This window comes from Hydra viridissima, unplaced genomic scaffold (assembly GCF_058129835.1).
Source record: "Hydra viridissima isolate aposymbiotic clone 2 unplaced genomic scaffold, HvirCarnegie_v1 scaffold_13, whole genome shotgun sequence".
Lineage (NCBI taxonomy): Eukaryota > Metazoa > Cnidaria > Hydrozoa > Anthoathecata > Hydridae > Hydra > Hydra viridissima.
In genome coordinates, this window is record NW_028324312.1 from 5,607,455 (window position 1) to 5,623,687 (window position 16,233).

The 16,233-nt window shown below is 27.4% G+C and overlaps 2 protein-coding genes across 4 annotated transcripts; both read left to right on the top strand.

The window, feature by feature from the left end:
* Positions 1-2,488: 2,488 nt before the first annotated feature.
* LOC145194859 (proteasome subunit alpha type-5-like) lies at positions 2,489-8,288 on the top strand. The gene is made up of 10 exons (XM_090070598.1): positions 2,489-2,563; positions 2,636-2,702; positions 5,414-5,540; positions 6,043-6,110; positions 6,206-6,313; positions 7,038-7,096; positions 7,259-7,311; positions 7,480-7,529; positions 7,762-7,848; positions 8,140-8,288. Exons 1-10 carry the CDS (start codon positions 2,535-2,537, stop codon positions 8,218-8,220), a joined length of 729 nt encoding a protein of 242 aa, XP_089926724.1. The 5' UTR covers positions 2,489-2,534; the 3' UTR covers positions 8,221-8,288.
* Positions 8,289-8,918: 630 nt separating this feature from the next.
* LOC149880169 (uncharacterized) lies at positions 8,919-15,562 on the top strand. Of its 3 annotated transcripts, none has more exons than XM_090070595.1 (9): positions 8,919-9,132; positions 9,205-9,284; positions 9,384-9,510; positions 9,619-9,715; positions 9,867-9,914; positions 14,107-14,181; positions 14,328-14,663; positions 14,778-14,915; positions 15,060-15,562. In XM_090070595.1, the coding sequence occupies exons 2-9, from the start codon at positions 9,277-9,279 to the stop codon at positions 15,158-15,160; spliced, it is 930 nt and encodes a 309-aa protein (XP_089926721.1). In that variant the 5' UTR covers positions 8,919-9,132; positions 9,205-9,276; the 3' UTR covers positions 15,161-15,562. The 3 variants fall into 3 exon arrangements, with proteins under 3 accessions (XP_089926721.1, XP_089926722.1, XP_089926723.1); XM_090070596.1 differs by having other exon boundaries at positions 15,063-15,321; XM_090070597.1 differs by lacking the exon at positions 9,867-9,914.
* The last annotated feature ends 671 nt before the right edge of the window (positions 15,563-16,233 follow it).

The following is a 16,233-nucleotide window of genomic DNA, read 5'->3' on the forward strand; positions in this document are numbered from 1 at the left end:
ATTGGCTATCTTGAGAGATATTAAAAATTGGCAACTACGTGGTATCTCTAGTCCCTCCAGAAAATTTTTTACTACCTTCTCTCCATATAAAACTTGGTCTGATAAAGAATTTTGTAATAGCACTGAGTGAAGAAATCCAAACTTTTAATCATCTACTACAAAATTTCCCAAGAATCAGTGGTGCCAAGCTTCATTCATGCATCTTTGACGGACCTTGCATTAATTTGAACTCTATTAGAGCTCTACAAGCACTTTGACATCACAATGGAAGTCATTGAACAAGATTCATGGCGAGGTACAGTAATTGACGGTTTTCTGGGGAATATAAGAAGCTCTGTATATGTCTCACATATAATTGATATTATCAATAAATATGTGATTACATGATAGGTGATACGTGACGTTAAGAAATTGAAAGGTTTTTTTTAAATTATCGAGAACAGATTTTGTAATATGGTTTTTGCTGATCTAGACTCAATTAAATTAAAAAAAAGTTCATGAAACTTTTTAGCTGATTTTATGATTTATTTTAATGTGTCCTATTCTTATGTGTCAGTGTTCTGTGTGTGTGTTCTGAACTGCAAGTATTTTTACCAACAAACATTAATGACGTCAACGCTGATCATTTTTAACTTTTTCTGACCCCTGTGTTAATGGTGTTTAAAAGCTGATGAGAAATACAATAAAAAACAATTATTATTCAGATGAAATTATTCGCAAACTCTGCATTTAACATTTAACTCTGCATTTTTTGTGTAACACTTTCAAGTTTAGCAGATATACTTTAAAGTATAATACAATCATCAAAGCAATTTCCATCATTATTATTTTCTTCAAAAAAATAATGCTGGAAATTATTTTTTGATCATATTTTTGGAATTGATAAAACAATCACATGCATTATCGAAGCTAAAGTAGCTAAATGGTGTGTAATGTAGCTAGTATGAAATATATAAAATATCCAAACTGATGTACGATTCATTGGGTCAAAAAGCTGAATATCATAAAAGCAATTATTAAAAGCAATTATTAAAAGTGACAGAATAACTTAATTATTATAAAGGAGGAAAAATGACATTTATTATTAATTATTGTAAGTGGGATTGTTAAATGTGGCAATTGTTACCTAATTATTGTTAATGGTTAGTTTATTGGTGCGTGCTCTACACAGACCTCTTTTTTTATTATATATTCTATTGGTGGAGCAGCTTAGACACTCTTGTATTTTTTACTAGTTTAAATACATAGTCTCTCCAAAGTAGAAGGAGCAGTTTTCAATCCTCGAGATTTTACAGCAATTATAAAGCGAAAAATTTTAAAAATTCATAGTGAGTAGAAATTAGCAGTAAAATGATTCAATTGATATAAAAAGCATCAAACAAGTTCTACATCAGCCTTGTAAGAGAAATATCCTAACCGCAAGCTTATAAGGAAGTTTGTGGTCCATTTATTAACAAAGTTGAAGTTGAAGAGCACATTGAAATCAAATAAAACATTGCTAAATTTCCTCGAAAAAGTCATAAGAGCAAATCAGAATTACTTTATTGACTCTCAAAGAACTATTTTAGATTTTAACCCGTAGCACCATCAAATTTTCTACTTATTTTGTTTAGCATCTGTGGCTGTTTGCTATTTTAATGAGTTTCAATGTAACATTTTTACTATGAAGTAGTGGATGATATTTTAGAGTATTTTCTCCTTTATCATCCTAGCTTACTTTATCATCCTATTCCTATCCTCCACATTCTAAAAATCAATATTTTAAAGATTTTATAAACATTCCCGTAGAGTTTTAATAATTTTTCTGATTAACCTTTTCAAAACTTTTTTTTCAATGAAAAAACCAGATTATTGCGTTTATTGATTTACTGGTAGAAAGTTTGGTTGTTAACATAAAAAAATAATTGAAAATTGATTTAGAAAAGATTGTTCTACTTTTAAAGATAAAAAAAAAAATCGTTTTTAAATAGAGTTAGCAATCTTATTATATATACTCATTTAATTAAATTAAAAGTTATTGTAACTATTTATTTATTTATTTTTCTTTTTCACATCCTGTTCCCTTTCGTAAATTTTCATTCGGGAGCTTATGAAAAAGGCATATATTCCCCCTTACCCCTATCCCCCTCCGCCGTTTGGCAAGCACTAAAAAATTTTGCTTACTCTTACGGACCTTACGAAAACTAATAATGGCAAATAAATCGAATTTGCCTGTAACAATCTCATAACTTTTTGTTTATATATTTTTGATATATTTGTAATAGTGTATTAATTTATATATTATATAGTAGATATATTATATAGTAGATATATAACAAAATGTTAATAATAATGTTTTTTTAAAAGAATTTTGTATACATAAAAAACTAATGCTTCAATTATTTAATTATATAGGGGGCTTACATCAATCTTAAAAAGTCGGACAAACATGTATAAGGAAATATTCTTAAATCATTTAAATAATAAAAAAAAGGCAATTTATCTTGTCTTTTTTTTTTTTTTTTTTAGCTTACTTAAAAATATAAATAAACAAAATGTTTCTCACAAGAACAGAATATGATCGGTAAACAATTTTTTTTGTTAATATTCTTCTAACTATATTTTGGTGTTTCTATAATTTTTAGTTATCATTTAGTGGTGTCAACCTTTTTTCACCAGAAGGCAGATTATTTCAAGTTGAGTATGCAATTGAAGCAATCAAAGTAAGCGAATTTTATATTAAAGTGCTGTTTTTTAATACCTTTTTAGTTTCACATGTAAAAGTGTCTTTGGAGTCTGTGCGTTAATACTGATTTATTTTCCTTATACTTGGTTTTATTAAAACCAAAATCCTAAGATATATACAGTGAAGTATGACAAATCATGAATAAAATTTAGAAATACCTGTTTGTTTTCAATCAGAAATTTGGAAGCAAAGAACTCTATATTGTAAATATTGTTCTTTTAGACCACTCTTGTCTACCATAAAACCACAAGGATAATTAAAAGTCCTCAAAGACTGTAATTGCTTCTTTGCTTAATACTCTGTTACATTGGTATTGTTTTGTTTGTTTACTCTTCTAGGTGGAAAAAAAAAGAGTTCTTTGTCATCAATGGTCTGTCTCTCATGACCTATGGTGACTGTTCCTAGTCATAGAATAAGATGACATCTACTTCTACTGCTTGTTTACAAATTTTTCTTGCGTTTAGTATCACATCAAATTTTTAGTTAAAAGTTAGATTTGTGAACATCCAAGCCTCCTGGTCACATTTGAGTGCAGGCCTTCAATAAGGTCTTTAACATACACAAATGTAATTTTTAACTAAAAATTAAGGCTAGAAGTATGCTGGATATTACCTTTTTTTAAATGTGCCTAAGTACAAAAATCCGACTATTATATGATCAAGAAACTCCTAGAATTCTATCACTGAAGTCCAGCTATAGCACTGAAGTCTGACTTGAATTCCTTTACCCGAAATAATTTTTTTTTTCTTCTCCCTGACCTTGCAGTATGCAAGATACAGGATACATTAACACTATACTTAAGCTGTAGAGTTATCTTTATAATAGATATCTGTTCCTGGATAAATTGTTCATCCTGAGTTGTTCTTTTTTTTTTCTGTCTAAAACATTGTAGAAAGCAATAGCTCTTTTGAGGACATCTCAATCTTCTCTTTTCTCTCATCTTAATCTAGTATGAAACCACCTTAAACTTTTTCTTTATCAGAGTATGAATTTTTATTCTTTCTACTTTTCTGGTATAGTGTTAAAGCTCCAACTCTCTGTCTCCAACCAGTTCATTTTTTTGGGCTTTTTTCTAATTGTGGTCCTTGATATAAATAAAGAAAAAATTTAAGCTTTGAGTAGGCTTTTAACTTGTCTTTGTGGTCTTTTAAAAAAACAGCCTACAACATATAGTTAAAACTTAATTTCTGAGGACTATAAAGTGCTCTGAGGCAGCCTTTTTCTTTTCTTGTTATATATGTCAGTTAACTGACAAAGAAAGTAACGTTTTGTAAATAAAATTTTTAATTGTGGTTATAAAATTTTGTGGATTGAGGTCAAATTAATATATCTGCGCATTTTAGACTTTTTTTTCTTCAAAAATATAATGAATTATGAAAGTCATCAGATAAGGTTAGTTTGGGCCATTCAAGTACTCAAAACACTTAGCCTGACAAATCTGAAGTAAAAATAATGCTGATATTATGAAATTTTTTAGAAAGGTATTAATGAAAACAACTGAGCAAATATATAAAGATATTTTTGAAGAAATAAACACATGACTTTCAAATATTTTCAGAAACTAATCATTTAGAATGTTTTCAAATTCTCTTGGCTTTGAAAGTATATGATCATATAATGGTGTGCTTCTTTGAACTATATTCTCTGTGCAACCTTAGAGGGTGTGCAAGCAGAACTCAGTCCAACACTGTTGGATTTGATCTTTCCAGAAGATGAATTTTCATACCTGTAAGTTGTTCTAGTTGTGATGACTTATGAAAGAAAAACATCAAATAACTCTGTTTGTCTTTGTTGTTTACTCCAAGACCCTTTTTTCTTAGATAAATTTCCAAGTCTAACCATCATTAAGAACTGTTATTTAAGTGGTGAGGACACTTTGAAGATTGTCTCACAATGCCATAGTCAATACCATTACAACAAACATGGGCTTAAAATAATCACATTAATTTAATTGTTTAATAGAATATATAAAAGAATAAAAGTGAAGTAAAATTTAAGTCTCTCTACCACAAAAATGTTTAAATATTGTCAAAAAGTTGAATTTGCTCAAAATAAATTTTTCAGATGCAATCTAAAGAGTTTTTCAGATAGTGTAAAGAATTTTTCAGATAAAGGCTAAAGAGTTTTTTTTTGTAGTTTATCCATTTCAAGGAAAAAATTTCAAAACTCAACAGTTGTTTAATCGTGGATAAAATGTTCATAAATTTGCTATCTTCAAAATAGTATACTTTATTTAGAAAAAATATCTAGAAATATATATTTTTATAAATTTAAGTTTTTCTGGCTTTCAAAACCATTTTCATACATTTTCACAACAGTAATCTCATTTTCAGAAGCAATGCAGATACTCATTTATTGTGAATAAAACCACAACAACTGTGAACAAAGCCTCACTAAATTTTGTGAATTTTTTTTTTTTGCTACCATTTTGACAGTTCATTGATTATTCTCTATCCTTTCTGAAATCAGGATCAATTTTAAAACCATCAGTGTAAAAAAAAAAGCTTGAAGTTTCACATTAAAAATATTTGTAATTTGTATGTAAACTCAACTCTTTAGATGTTTACAATTATAATAGAAATATAACTAACAGTAGTTATTGATTGCTAGTATGTTAGCTAAGAAAAAGCATCTTATTGTTAGACTTCTATTGCAGTAATTTTTTATTGAAATATGTTTTTTATTTAGCTTGGATCTACAGCAATTGGTATTCAAACTGCAGAAGGAGTAGTTTTAGCTGTAGAAAGAAGAATCACTTCACCACTAATTATTCCAAAAAGCATTGAGAAAATATACGAAGTTGATACTCATATAGGTTTGCTCCAAACTTTTATTAAAGTGTTTAATCTTTCTACTAAAAACAGTTTAATAACTTTTTATAAAACTTTCTTTTTAATGATGTTTTTAAAGATTTATGTTGTGATTTTCACAATATCTAATAATGTTTAAATATTTCATTCTCTCTGAAAGAAATTTGTATATGATGTACATCAACAAAAATGTAAAAATCAAAATATTGCAAAAACAATAGGTGATCAACAAAAAGATTTCATATATTTGTTGCAAAATTTCTCATTATTTATTTTGAAATCACAAGCTAAATATTCACAGCAAAGAAAATCAAACATTGACAATGACACTGTCATTTTATTAAATGACTTTTTAGAGAATTACAGCTTTCTAATATTTAGAAATTTTACTAACTGACAACAGAGTATTGTAAACTGACAATGAGAAAAATATTTAGAAATTTTACTAACAAATAACAGAGTATTCATAAAATGTTGACACTCATCTCAATTCATATTCATATTAAGGTTGTGCAATGAGTGGTTTAATAGCTGATTCAAGAACTATGGTTGATAAAGCAAGAATAGAAGGACAAGTAAAAAAAATTTGAGTTACTGAAAATTGTATGAATTTTTTCTGATCATCAAGTTTAGTATTCTATATTATTCTTTATTTCATTCTTTAATTTAGAACCACTGGTTTACATATAATGAACAAATATCCGTTGAAAGTTTAACACAATCTTTATCAAATTTAGCTCTTGCATTTGGAAACAAAGACTATGATAAAGGAGCAATGGTAGATATGTTAACTTTTCATCAAAATAAATATATATAATAATCACAGCATAAACTGTATTCACTAAAAATCCCTTTTTTTAAGGGGCTTTGAAAGAACACAAATAAGTGTTTTTGAAGTTTTTCAATTTAAATTTATAATGGAAAATTGACAAATGCGCTTCAACTTTTGAACTGCTACTTCTCTACAATTTCTCCAAAAATTTTGTTGTTAAGTCCATGTGATTGTCTCATTTGCTTAATTGGAAAGTTTAAGCTTAATGAAAAACAAAGCAAAAGCAAAAGAACCGAAGATTTTGACAGCATTCTTGTGTCATCAGTACAAGTCTTAAAGTTTGTTTCAAATGAACCCAATTGAAGCAGAGAAATTAGCACTGGACATCATCAGCACAAAGGAGGTATCACCAAGTAAAACATTTAAGTCCATCAAGGCAAAAGAGGACAATTATTTCGTTTAAAATCTGTGTGGTTTCTCAAAACCTAAATAATACCCCTTAAAAAGGGTTTGTTTGGTGCACATTTGATATTAGCTGTGAATATTTTTGAGATGTGCACAGTAGAATTTTGATATAACATTCTTTGATTCCCCTTGTTTTTCTGTAACATTATGTAAAAATTTTTTTGAAATGAACTTTCTTTATATGAACCATGCTTTTGTTTCCCTTCAGGATTATATCAAGATTTTACTGCAAGTTATCTTAGCCATTTTTTGTCTCATCTTTTAGAGCCGTCCTTTTGGAGTTGCTTTATTGATTGGGGGAGTAGATGAAAAAGGAGCAAGACTGTAATTTTATTTTATTTTAAAATGTTTATACTTTTTTATATAGTAACATTTGCTACATACCACATACTATTATACTTCAAATAGTTTGGTATGTTATTATTCAATAGTAATACTAACAAATCTTGATGTTAATAAGAATTTCATTCTTTTATTCCCTCCCAGTTTCCATTTGGATCCATCAGGAACATTTTTACAGTATGATGCAAAAGCTATTGGTGAGATTAAAGTTGTGATTGTTGTTTATTAGTTTGATAACTTTTTCATTTCATAAATGACTTTTTCATGTGAATCTAATGTGAATTAACTATTTTTTATTTTTCTTTTATAATGTTTAACTTCCTGCGTGATTAATTTTTTCCAATTTTTGTTCTTAACAAACTTAGGTTCTGCATCAGAAGGTGCTCAGCAAACTCTTCAAGAAGTATATCACAAAGTAAGTTAACTTTAAATTAAAAAAAAAACTAAAGTGTGTTATCAAATGTGAAATTCATCTTATGAAAAAATATATAAAAATTTAGTGAAATTTTGATAAAAGTTAAACATGGGTTCCAAAAATTAGTCTTAGAATAAAAAAGTTGAATAAATTTATAAAAAGATAAGATCTGGCTTGATTAATTTTATTTCTTCCCTATTCAAATCTGTTCACAAGCAACCATTTTGTTTAGTCCATGACACTACAAGAAGCATGTACACAGGCTCTTACCATTTTAAAGCAAGTAATGGAAGAGAAACTCAACTCAACTAATATAGAGGTACTGTCTACAAAAGTTTGACTTACTATTCCTTTTCTATTTGGTTTTTACTGCTGCAGTTGTTATTATTTAGTATTATTATATTTAGAATCTTTTTTTTTTTTAAACTTATATTATTAGTATTATAAAAATATACACTTTTATTTATCATAATTTTCAATTAAAAATATATTATTTTAGTTGAACATATTATCATCCGAGTATATTTTGTTTAGATGGCAATTATTTTTTTGTTTAGATGGTAACTTATCATCCAAGTTTTTTTATTTTTTTAATTTTTTTTTTGTTTAGATGGCAACTATTACACTAAAAGATAAGTTTCACATGTTTACAAAGGTTGAGATAGAAGATGTTATTAAAACTATTAAATAAATGACAAAAAAAAAAAAGAACATTTTGTTTGTAAAAATTGTTTCAATGAAATAAATTAAACTTTCAAACTTGTAGTATTTTCTTGTAAACATCTTTTAATGAAACACTTTTGATTATTTGATGTAATAATTACTAATAGTATAATATTTAGTATTATTTTAAAGCATCAAAGGTTGTTTTTTTAAGTTTTTTTTGTCTTGGTTAAGATGCCCCACTGTTAAGTGAGGCATCTTAAACAAGATTTTTTGCATTTTTTTGTGATACAGAAGATTATATAGGCCTAATAGTAAAATTCTGCAAAAAATATTTTTGCTAAGATTTTTTTAAAACCTGGAGCTAAACAACACTATAAAGAATTAAGTCCAACTTTTTTGAACTGCTTTTAATGATTCTTAAATTTTTAACTTTTTGAGATTCTGCAAGTGGTCCCTGGCATTTTGTCCTCTTCAAAATATTTAAAGAGATATAAACTTTGGAAATGGGTTTATAAGTGAGAAAAAATGTGAAAAACTCTTTTCTTACTCTCCTGTAAGTAATTACAATGTTTCCTAGTGTTGTATACCTTCAGGGTTTAATTGATTTTCATTAACAGTTTATTACTTTTTAATTTATAAGCTTATCGAAAAATCTTGATATTTGGAAGAAAAAAGTTATGACTTTTTTGCCACCCTTTGTTAAATTTATAGTTTTTTTTTAAAAAGAACTTTAGATAACAATGAAAAAAAAAAACTGTTTATAAGAAATTTTGTTTTTTATATTGTTAATCTTCTTTTAATTCAATTAAATGGTTTTTTTAATATATGAATCTCTACTTTTTTTTTATCTCAAACTTTTGATTTCAAATTTGAAAATCATCAAAATCATATTTTAGAAGGAAAAAAAGCAAATAACAAGTGCATTATGGTATCCATGGTAATCTCTTTAATAATTTGTGTTTTCTGTTAATCATTCTTAAGAATATTTCAGTTAAAATTTTTCTCTTAGAAAAATGTGTTGAAATTGTTTCTTAAAATATGACATCACTCAATTGAGCAACTTACAGCTTAAAAAAGAATCATGAAAGGGTAAGATGTTTCATACTCTGTTATAGGTTTTTATTTGATTAGTTTTGTTTACTGAGAACCCAAATTTTATCTTGGTATTAATTTGTATGGCTTTATTAGACGTATTCCTTACACTGAAGATGAAGATGAGGCAATAATAGCTTATATAAAAAAACATCAACCTGTGAATAAAGGTCAGGGAAGTACTGCTGGAAATGCATTTTGGCATCAAGTAGAGAAAGAACAGGTATGTAAATGAAGTAATGAACAAGTCAACAATAAAAAGAGTCAACAATAAGAATAAAAGAAGGAAATATTTAAAAAGTTAAGCAAAATACATTTAATTTACTTTTAGATCACATCCCACTCGTGGCAGTCCATGAAGAGTAGATATCAAGAAAAGCTTGTTTATCAGATTCAAGCGATGCCAGTTATCCAGATGGTGGCTTCAGGTGCTTTAGATATTTATTTTTTCAGTGTTCAATTGTTTTACTTTTTACTTTGATGATTGAAATCTCTAGAACTCTAAAGTGAATATTTTAATTGTTTGACAAGTTTGTGAAAAGTGCATTTATTTTGTGTTTTTGTTAAGTTTGTTTTTAGGCAAAGATTTAGTTCCTGTTGCTTCTCAAAATTTTGTAAAACCTAAAGGTGTGAAAACATTTACAGTTTTTTTCATATTTATTATCATTTGATAGATAACTATGAGAAGAAAGAGTAAATAATATTAAGGATGATTGTATTTTGAAATTGTAGAAGGACTGTTAAGTACACTCAACTTATGGAATAATTTTTTGATTTAAAAAACACCTCGACTTCAAAGTCTACGATGTTTTAAGTCTTTTTATTAACCATCTTTTTTTTTTCTGCTCCAATGATTTTATTGCAAATAATTTTATTGCAGTACTTTTAATGGTTAACATCTGTCTTTTGTTTTTAATTAAAGTGTTTGAAGTTTGCCCATAATTAAAAAGAAAAAAGTTTTTTAACATTAAATTATTGCATCTTTTGCAATTTTTTTTTGCAATATTGCAAATTATTGCAATTTTCTTAAAGTAATATAAAAATTATTCTTTTGTATTACACTCTGCTACAACTTTTTAAATTGGAACCGTTGTTAAAGAACTTTCCATTTCTAAGTATAAATTAAATCATTTAATTAGGAGTTGTGGTTTACATGGAGCTTTCAAGATCTGTTTTAAGTCCAAGCCATGGGGTTTAAGAAGTATTCTTAAGGGGGCATATAATGTATTGCATGAGACCCCTTTAACGAGAGATAATTTTAGCAATGAATCTGGGACAAACACGTATTCAATTTTTTTACAACCAGTGAAAAGTTTCAAGAAGGGTGCTGATTTAAAAAGTCTCCAAAAAAAAAGAAAATCATGGTTCAAATATTTAAAATAAGTTAAGACTTTCAAATAACCATGTTAAATAACCACGTTAGTTTGAAGATCATATCAATAACAAAAAGTGATCGAGTTTTGCCTCGGTGTTTTAAACTTTTTGCATCAACTAGATGTAACTAAACAAAGAACACTCTCCTGTTATGAAAATAATTTTTACTTTAACTCACAGTCAGACAGAGTATGAACAAATAGACTCTAACAAAAAACATTAAAGTAGATTTGATTCCTGTCACATTATCAAAGGTTACAGTTTCACAAACCTACATCCTAACACCATCGCACAGTGGGCCAAATTCACTTTTACTGGACAAAATTCGTAACTAATTTAATATTAGAGCTATATTCACTAAAATTAGTATGAGTACTAATATGATGTCTGTACTTTTTATGAAGGTAATATTTTTTTATTTCGTTGCTATGGATACCTTTATTTTGCTTAGCAACAACCTATTTTGTTATCTGCAGATATTTTATAAGTGCTATATTCACTAAATTTTGGCATGAGTACCAATATGAGATCACACTTCTTACAAAAGTGATAATTTTTTAAATTTAGTTGCTATGGATACTTATATTGCTTAGTTACTGGATACTCTCCTTAGTTACAAAGTGGTAAATTGATAATTTGAATATTTTATCGGATTTTTGACTCACCTATATTGAAAAACAATTGAGTATTTAGGTAAATAATGTTTTACGAATAATAAAAGCAAAAAATAGTGCAAGAAAACATTGTAAATTTTAAATTTATAAAACAATAATATTATTACAATAATATTCAAAAATTATAAAACAATAATATCGTTTGAACCTTCCTATCAATCATTGTAACTTCAATAATACAATTCACTTCAATAGAAGATCTGCAAACCTCTAATAAAATCATACCCAAACTTTCTATCTCACTTTTAATGTACTGATCTTCTTCAATCACAGAATCCTTGGATTCCATTTTGTATGCAAATCTTATGGGTCTACAATAGGCTGTGGGGGACGACTTTTGATTTCTCCAAATAGGCACCCATTCGTTGATGTTGTTAAATCCAGTCAAATCCAATGGTACTAGACAAGTAATAAATAATAATTCTTCATGCTTTAAATCTCTGTTAATGTCGGGTTCTGATAAAACCTATTTATAAATGCTTTAGCCAGTAGCACCATCAAAACTAGCCTTACACGTTAGTGTCATTGTTTTTGTTGCTTCGTCGCTCAATATCAAGTGCCTTAGCACAGGTTCCCGAACTGCACAGATTCTTATCAAAGTATGAATTATTAAATCTTTTAAAGGAACTGAAGCTGAATAGTCCTCCACTGTTATTTTTGCAGGATAACATTTCAATTTTGCATCTCTGACATCATTGTAAGCAGGGTAGATGTTATATTCTTTCTCCAAGGCTCCACTTCTAATCAATTGATAGGAAGCTTTTGTCAGACTTGCATCATATATTAAAGCCAGTGCTTCGTCTGCTGAATATTTAGTTGCTTTATCTGTATTTGAAATACTTAAAATGTTCTTGGCAGCAATAACAATAGATTCATCTCTAAATTTTCTATTAGCAGCAAAAAATAATTCATTGGATGAATGAGATTCAATTAAACAAGATACACGCCGTTTTTTAGTTTTATTAGAACTATTATCAAATGCAACTGGTTTTCGACCACGACTACTTGCAGTTAGTTCATTGTCTTTTTTTCTGACAATTAAATATTCATTAAGCCAGTTCACAAACTTCTTTTCAAAATTTTTGACAGTATAGTTTGCAGATTTCCACTTTTTTTTTATACAAGTAAACAAATCGTTGAACAGCATGTCTAAAATCAACTTCTTTAAAATCAGCAAATTTTGGCTGAATAAATTTTGATATATCTTCATTAATATTTTGTTTTGAAATACTAAGCTTGTTTTTTTGGAGAAAATTATGAATGTCTAAGTTTAATAAAACCATATCTAAATTATTATTGTAACAAGTATTTTGTATTTAAAAGTTTAATGTTATAATATATATGCCGCCCGGACTACTAATACTTGTTATTAATTAAGTTACTACAAGTGTTAGTAATTAAAATTAAAAGTAATTAAATTACTGTTAGTGTTAGTAATTAAATTACTAACAACTACCAAAAATATGTTGCTGCTATGCTATGCAAAGTAAGGTATCCATACTAACCAAAAAATAATAATCTCATAAGAATTGTGAATCTCATTTTAATACATACCCCCAATATTGTGTACTTAGCGGAAGTAAAATACTTTTAAGACAACGTTAATGTAAAAATGAGTTGTTGCTATGCAAAATTTAGTACCATAGCAACTAAGTTAAAACGTATATAAAATCTGAACGGGGATTTAAGGGGACGAGCAATCAATTAAAACTCGATTGAAGCATTATATAGATCAAATAAATATAAGACAGCACATGGCAAATTGTGGTAATTATTAGTTATAGTGCGGCAAAAAAAAAATTTCTTAAGGAATTTTTTTTTTTTAATCTGTGATTTTCAAAGTATAACTGAGATAACATGCTTTGACAAATTTATTTCACACATTGGTTTTTTCTTATCTCTAAATACTCTAGAATAACATGTACTAATTTTTTTTTTCAAAAACGTAGATGTAATTGAAATATAACACAACGTTGATATCACCGTTAATTACTTATTTAAAAATTTTTTTTTTTTTTTTTTTTTTTTTAATTTCAATATTCAAATGCTTAGAGTACTGGTAACTAAGGGATTTAATATAAATAAGTTATCAATAAATTTCTCCTAATATATATAGATACTAAAACTTAATAAGTTTTCAAGATTAGATAACTAAAATTTTTCCCATTTTGTCCACCTATTGGCCCACTGTGCATCGGTATCAAAAACACGCTAATGTCAATATAACACAATATTGTCAGCAATGCCAGACAAAAGCATCTAACTGAACAACAGCTATTTTCATAATTTGAAAGAAAATTTCAATTATTTCATAATTTGAAAGAAAAAATTCTTTTCTCTGTTCAAATAGTTTTTTTGTTCTTTTTGTATTGTTTTTTTTAGAAAAATGTTAATTGCTGTTTTAAAAAATGTTAATTGCTGTTTTAAAAAATGTTAATTGCTGTTTTAAAAAATGTTAATTGCTGTTTTAAAAAATTCATTGACAAAAGTTAATTGCTAATAAAATCTCAGAGAAAACCTGGAAAATTCTTGAAAAGTTGTGCAAGACTCAAAGTGAAAACTCAAAGAGAGTATTTAAGTTAAGGGAAAGTTTTCATTTATTAAGAGGGAAAAACATTTTAAAATATGACAAGCAAGCCTGTCCTATAAAACCGTTCAGTTATACAAATAAAAGTCATTCAATTTTAATAAAAATGATATACAATAATATAAAAAATAAAAACTATTCAAACACAAATCGGAATGTTACAAAGTAGCAATTTTGTATTTAGAAAAGCTGCCGTCTAATTTAAAAAAACGTCAAAAAAACAAACTTCTGCCAGCAAAACGACCCGTATATTCCCCTGGTATGACTACGTTCCTTTTTTATGCAATTTTTTGAGGAAAACCATGTTTATTATTTAGTCGACGATAATCTCCGGAAGTTGTTTTCAAATTGGAATTTATACTTTTATTAAATTAAAATCGATGCAAAACTATATTATATTTATAGCTATAGTAAGTGGAAACACTGACCTCGTACCATCCCCTAAGAAGTCAAAAAACATAGAGCAGCAAGGTTGCACGAAGATTATCCATGATACACATAGTGAAACAACACCGGTAACAGACACCGAATATGAAATTCTTCATCAAAAAGTTCAAGATATATCACAATCATCTGAAAGTGTTACTAACCATAAGGAACGATTAAAAAGTGCGTTGGAGCAAAATCAGGAAGGGGAAACGTATCTTGAAATAACAAAATACGACTCAACACCATCACTAGTAGCAAAAAACGACTCAACACTACCACTAGTAAAAGAAAACGTTCAGCCTCAGAGTAAAAGTACGGTCGATTTGTTTGTCCGTGTTTTATTTTTTAGTTTAAAGATTTGTATCTTTTACCGAAAGAATTTTTCGTTTTAGAAGTTTCTAATAATTCAATAAAATATCATTTCAGATGATTCAATTGGATCGAGCGATGAAGATGACCAAGACTCATTAGATGAATTTCTCTTAAAGAACGCTGTATCTCGGAAATCGAACGAAAAATGCAATCACCTTTTTTGTTCATTTTACGAAGATGTTATTATTTCAGGTAGGTTGACACATATTGGTATCTTGGAGTTAGAGAAAACGTTAAATTTTGACCAAAACTTCGGAAGATTAAGCGTTTTATTAATAATATTCAAAGGTTTTTCGATTGTATTCAATTTTTAAATTCAGTCTTTTATTTTTAAAGAAGATCCACCTTTTACTCCTGAGGAGTATGCTGCAAAAAAAGAAATGGTTCGGATTTTCCTTCAAACGTTTGACAATATTGTTGCAAAAATGTCAAAATGATTCTGGCTACGTCATGTGGATTGCATTAAATATAAACAATCGCTTATACATAGTTTCACTTTTACTTTTCCAATGGCCAGAAAATTTTAAACTGCTGATGAATTTTTTTTTTTTTTTCAAATATTTATCTAAAAAATTGAATATAAAGTTTTATAATGATACTTTTCAGTTTGTTTTTTCTTGCATTTTCAGTTTTTTACTGGTTTTTTTTTTTAGCTTGTCATCTTTTTAAGGGGAAATTAAGTGGTGTGTATCATATAGCATGTCACCTTTTTGAGGGGAAATTAAGTGGCGTGTATCATATAGCGTGTCACCTTTTTGAGGGGAAATTAAGTGGCGTGTATCATATACAGAAAAATGGCTGATTAAAGCTGTTAGAAAAAAATGTTTAGTTTTATGCACTAATTATAACTCGTGAACTTAAATTATAATGAAAATACAAACTGCAATCTGTTAACTAACTTTTTGAAGAACTTTAGAATAAACACTGCTAATACTTTACATAGCTAACTGCCCAACCACTGATGTATTCGAAACTGATTTATTATATGTAGGTATTGTAAACGCAAAAGATTAAACTTGAAATTTGTTTGCTTACAATAAAACCTACATTTTGAAAATTTAAAACATATTTATGAACCAACAGCTGATTTCAAAGTAATAATAGTTTTAAAATTCACAGAAATATATATATATATATATATATATATATATATATATATATATATATATATATATATATATATATATATATATATATAAGTATTATCTTGTTTATACAAAAACAAGAGAAAAAAAATATTTTTAGATGAATTAAGATTTATAATCCTCAACTATTATCAAAGTAAAAAGCTGATTAATATTCCCTATCTAGTAAAACAATTTCGTCTGCTAGATACCGTGGTGTGACCTAACAAAGTCCTAAGCTGTAAGAAAGTCCGAATGTAACAATTGATAGGTTTTGTATACTGTAAAATAAATATTTGTATTTTCATTATCTTTAGATAATAACTAGATATTTAGATAAAATAACAAAACTATTTCTCCCAAATATTTATTTTACAATATACAAA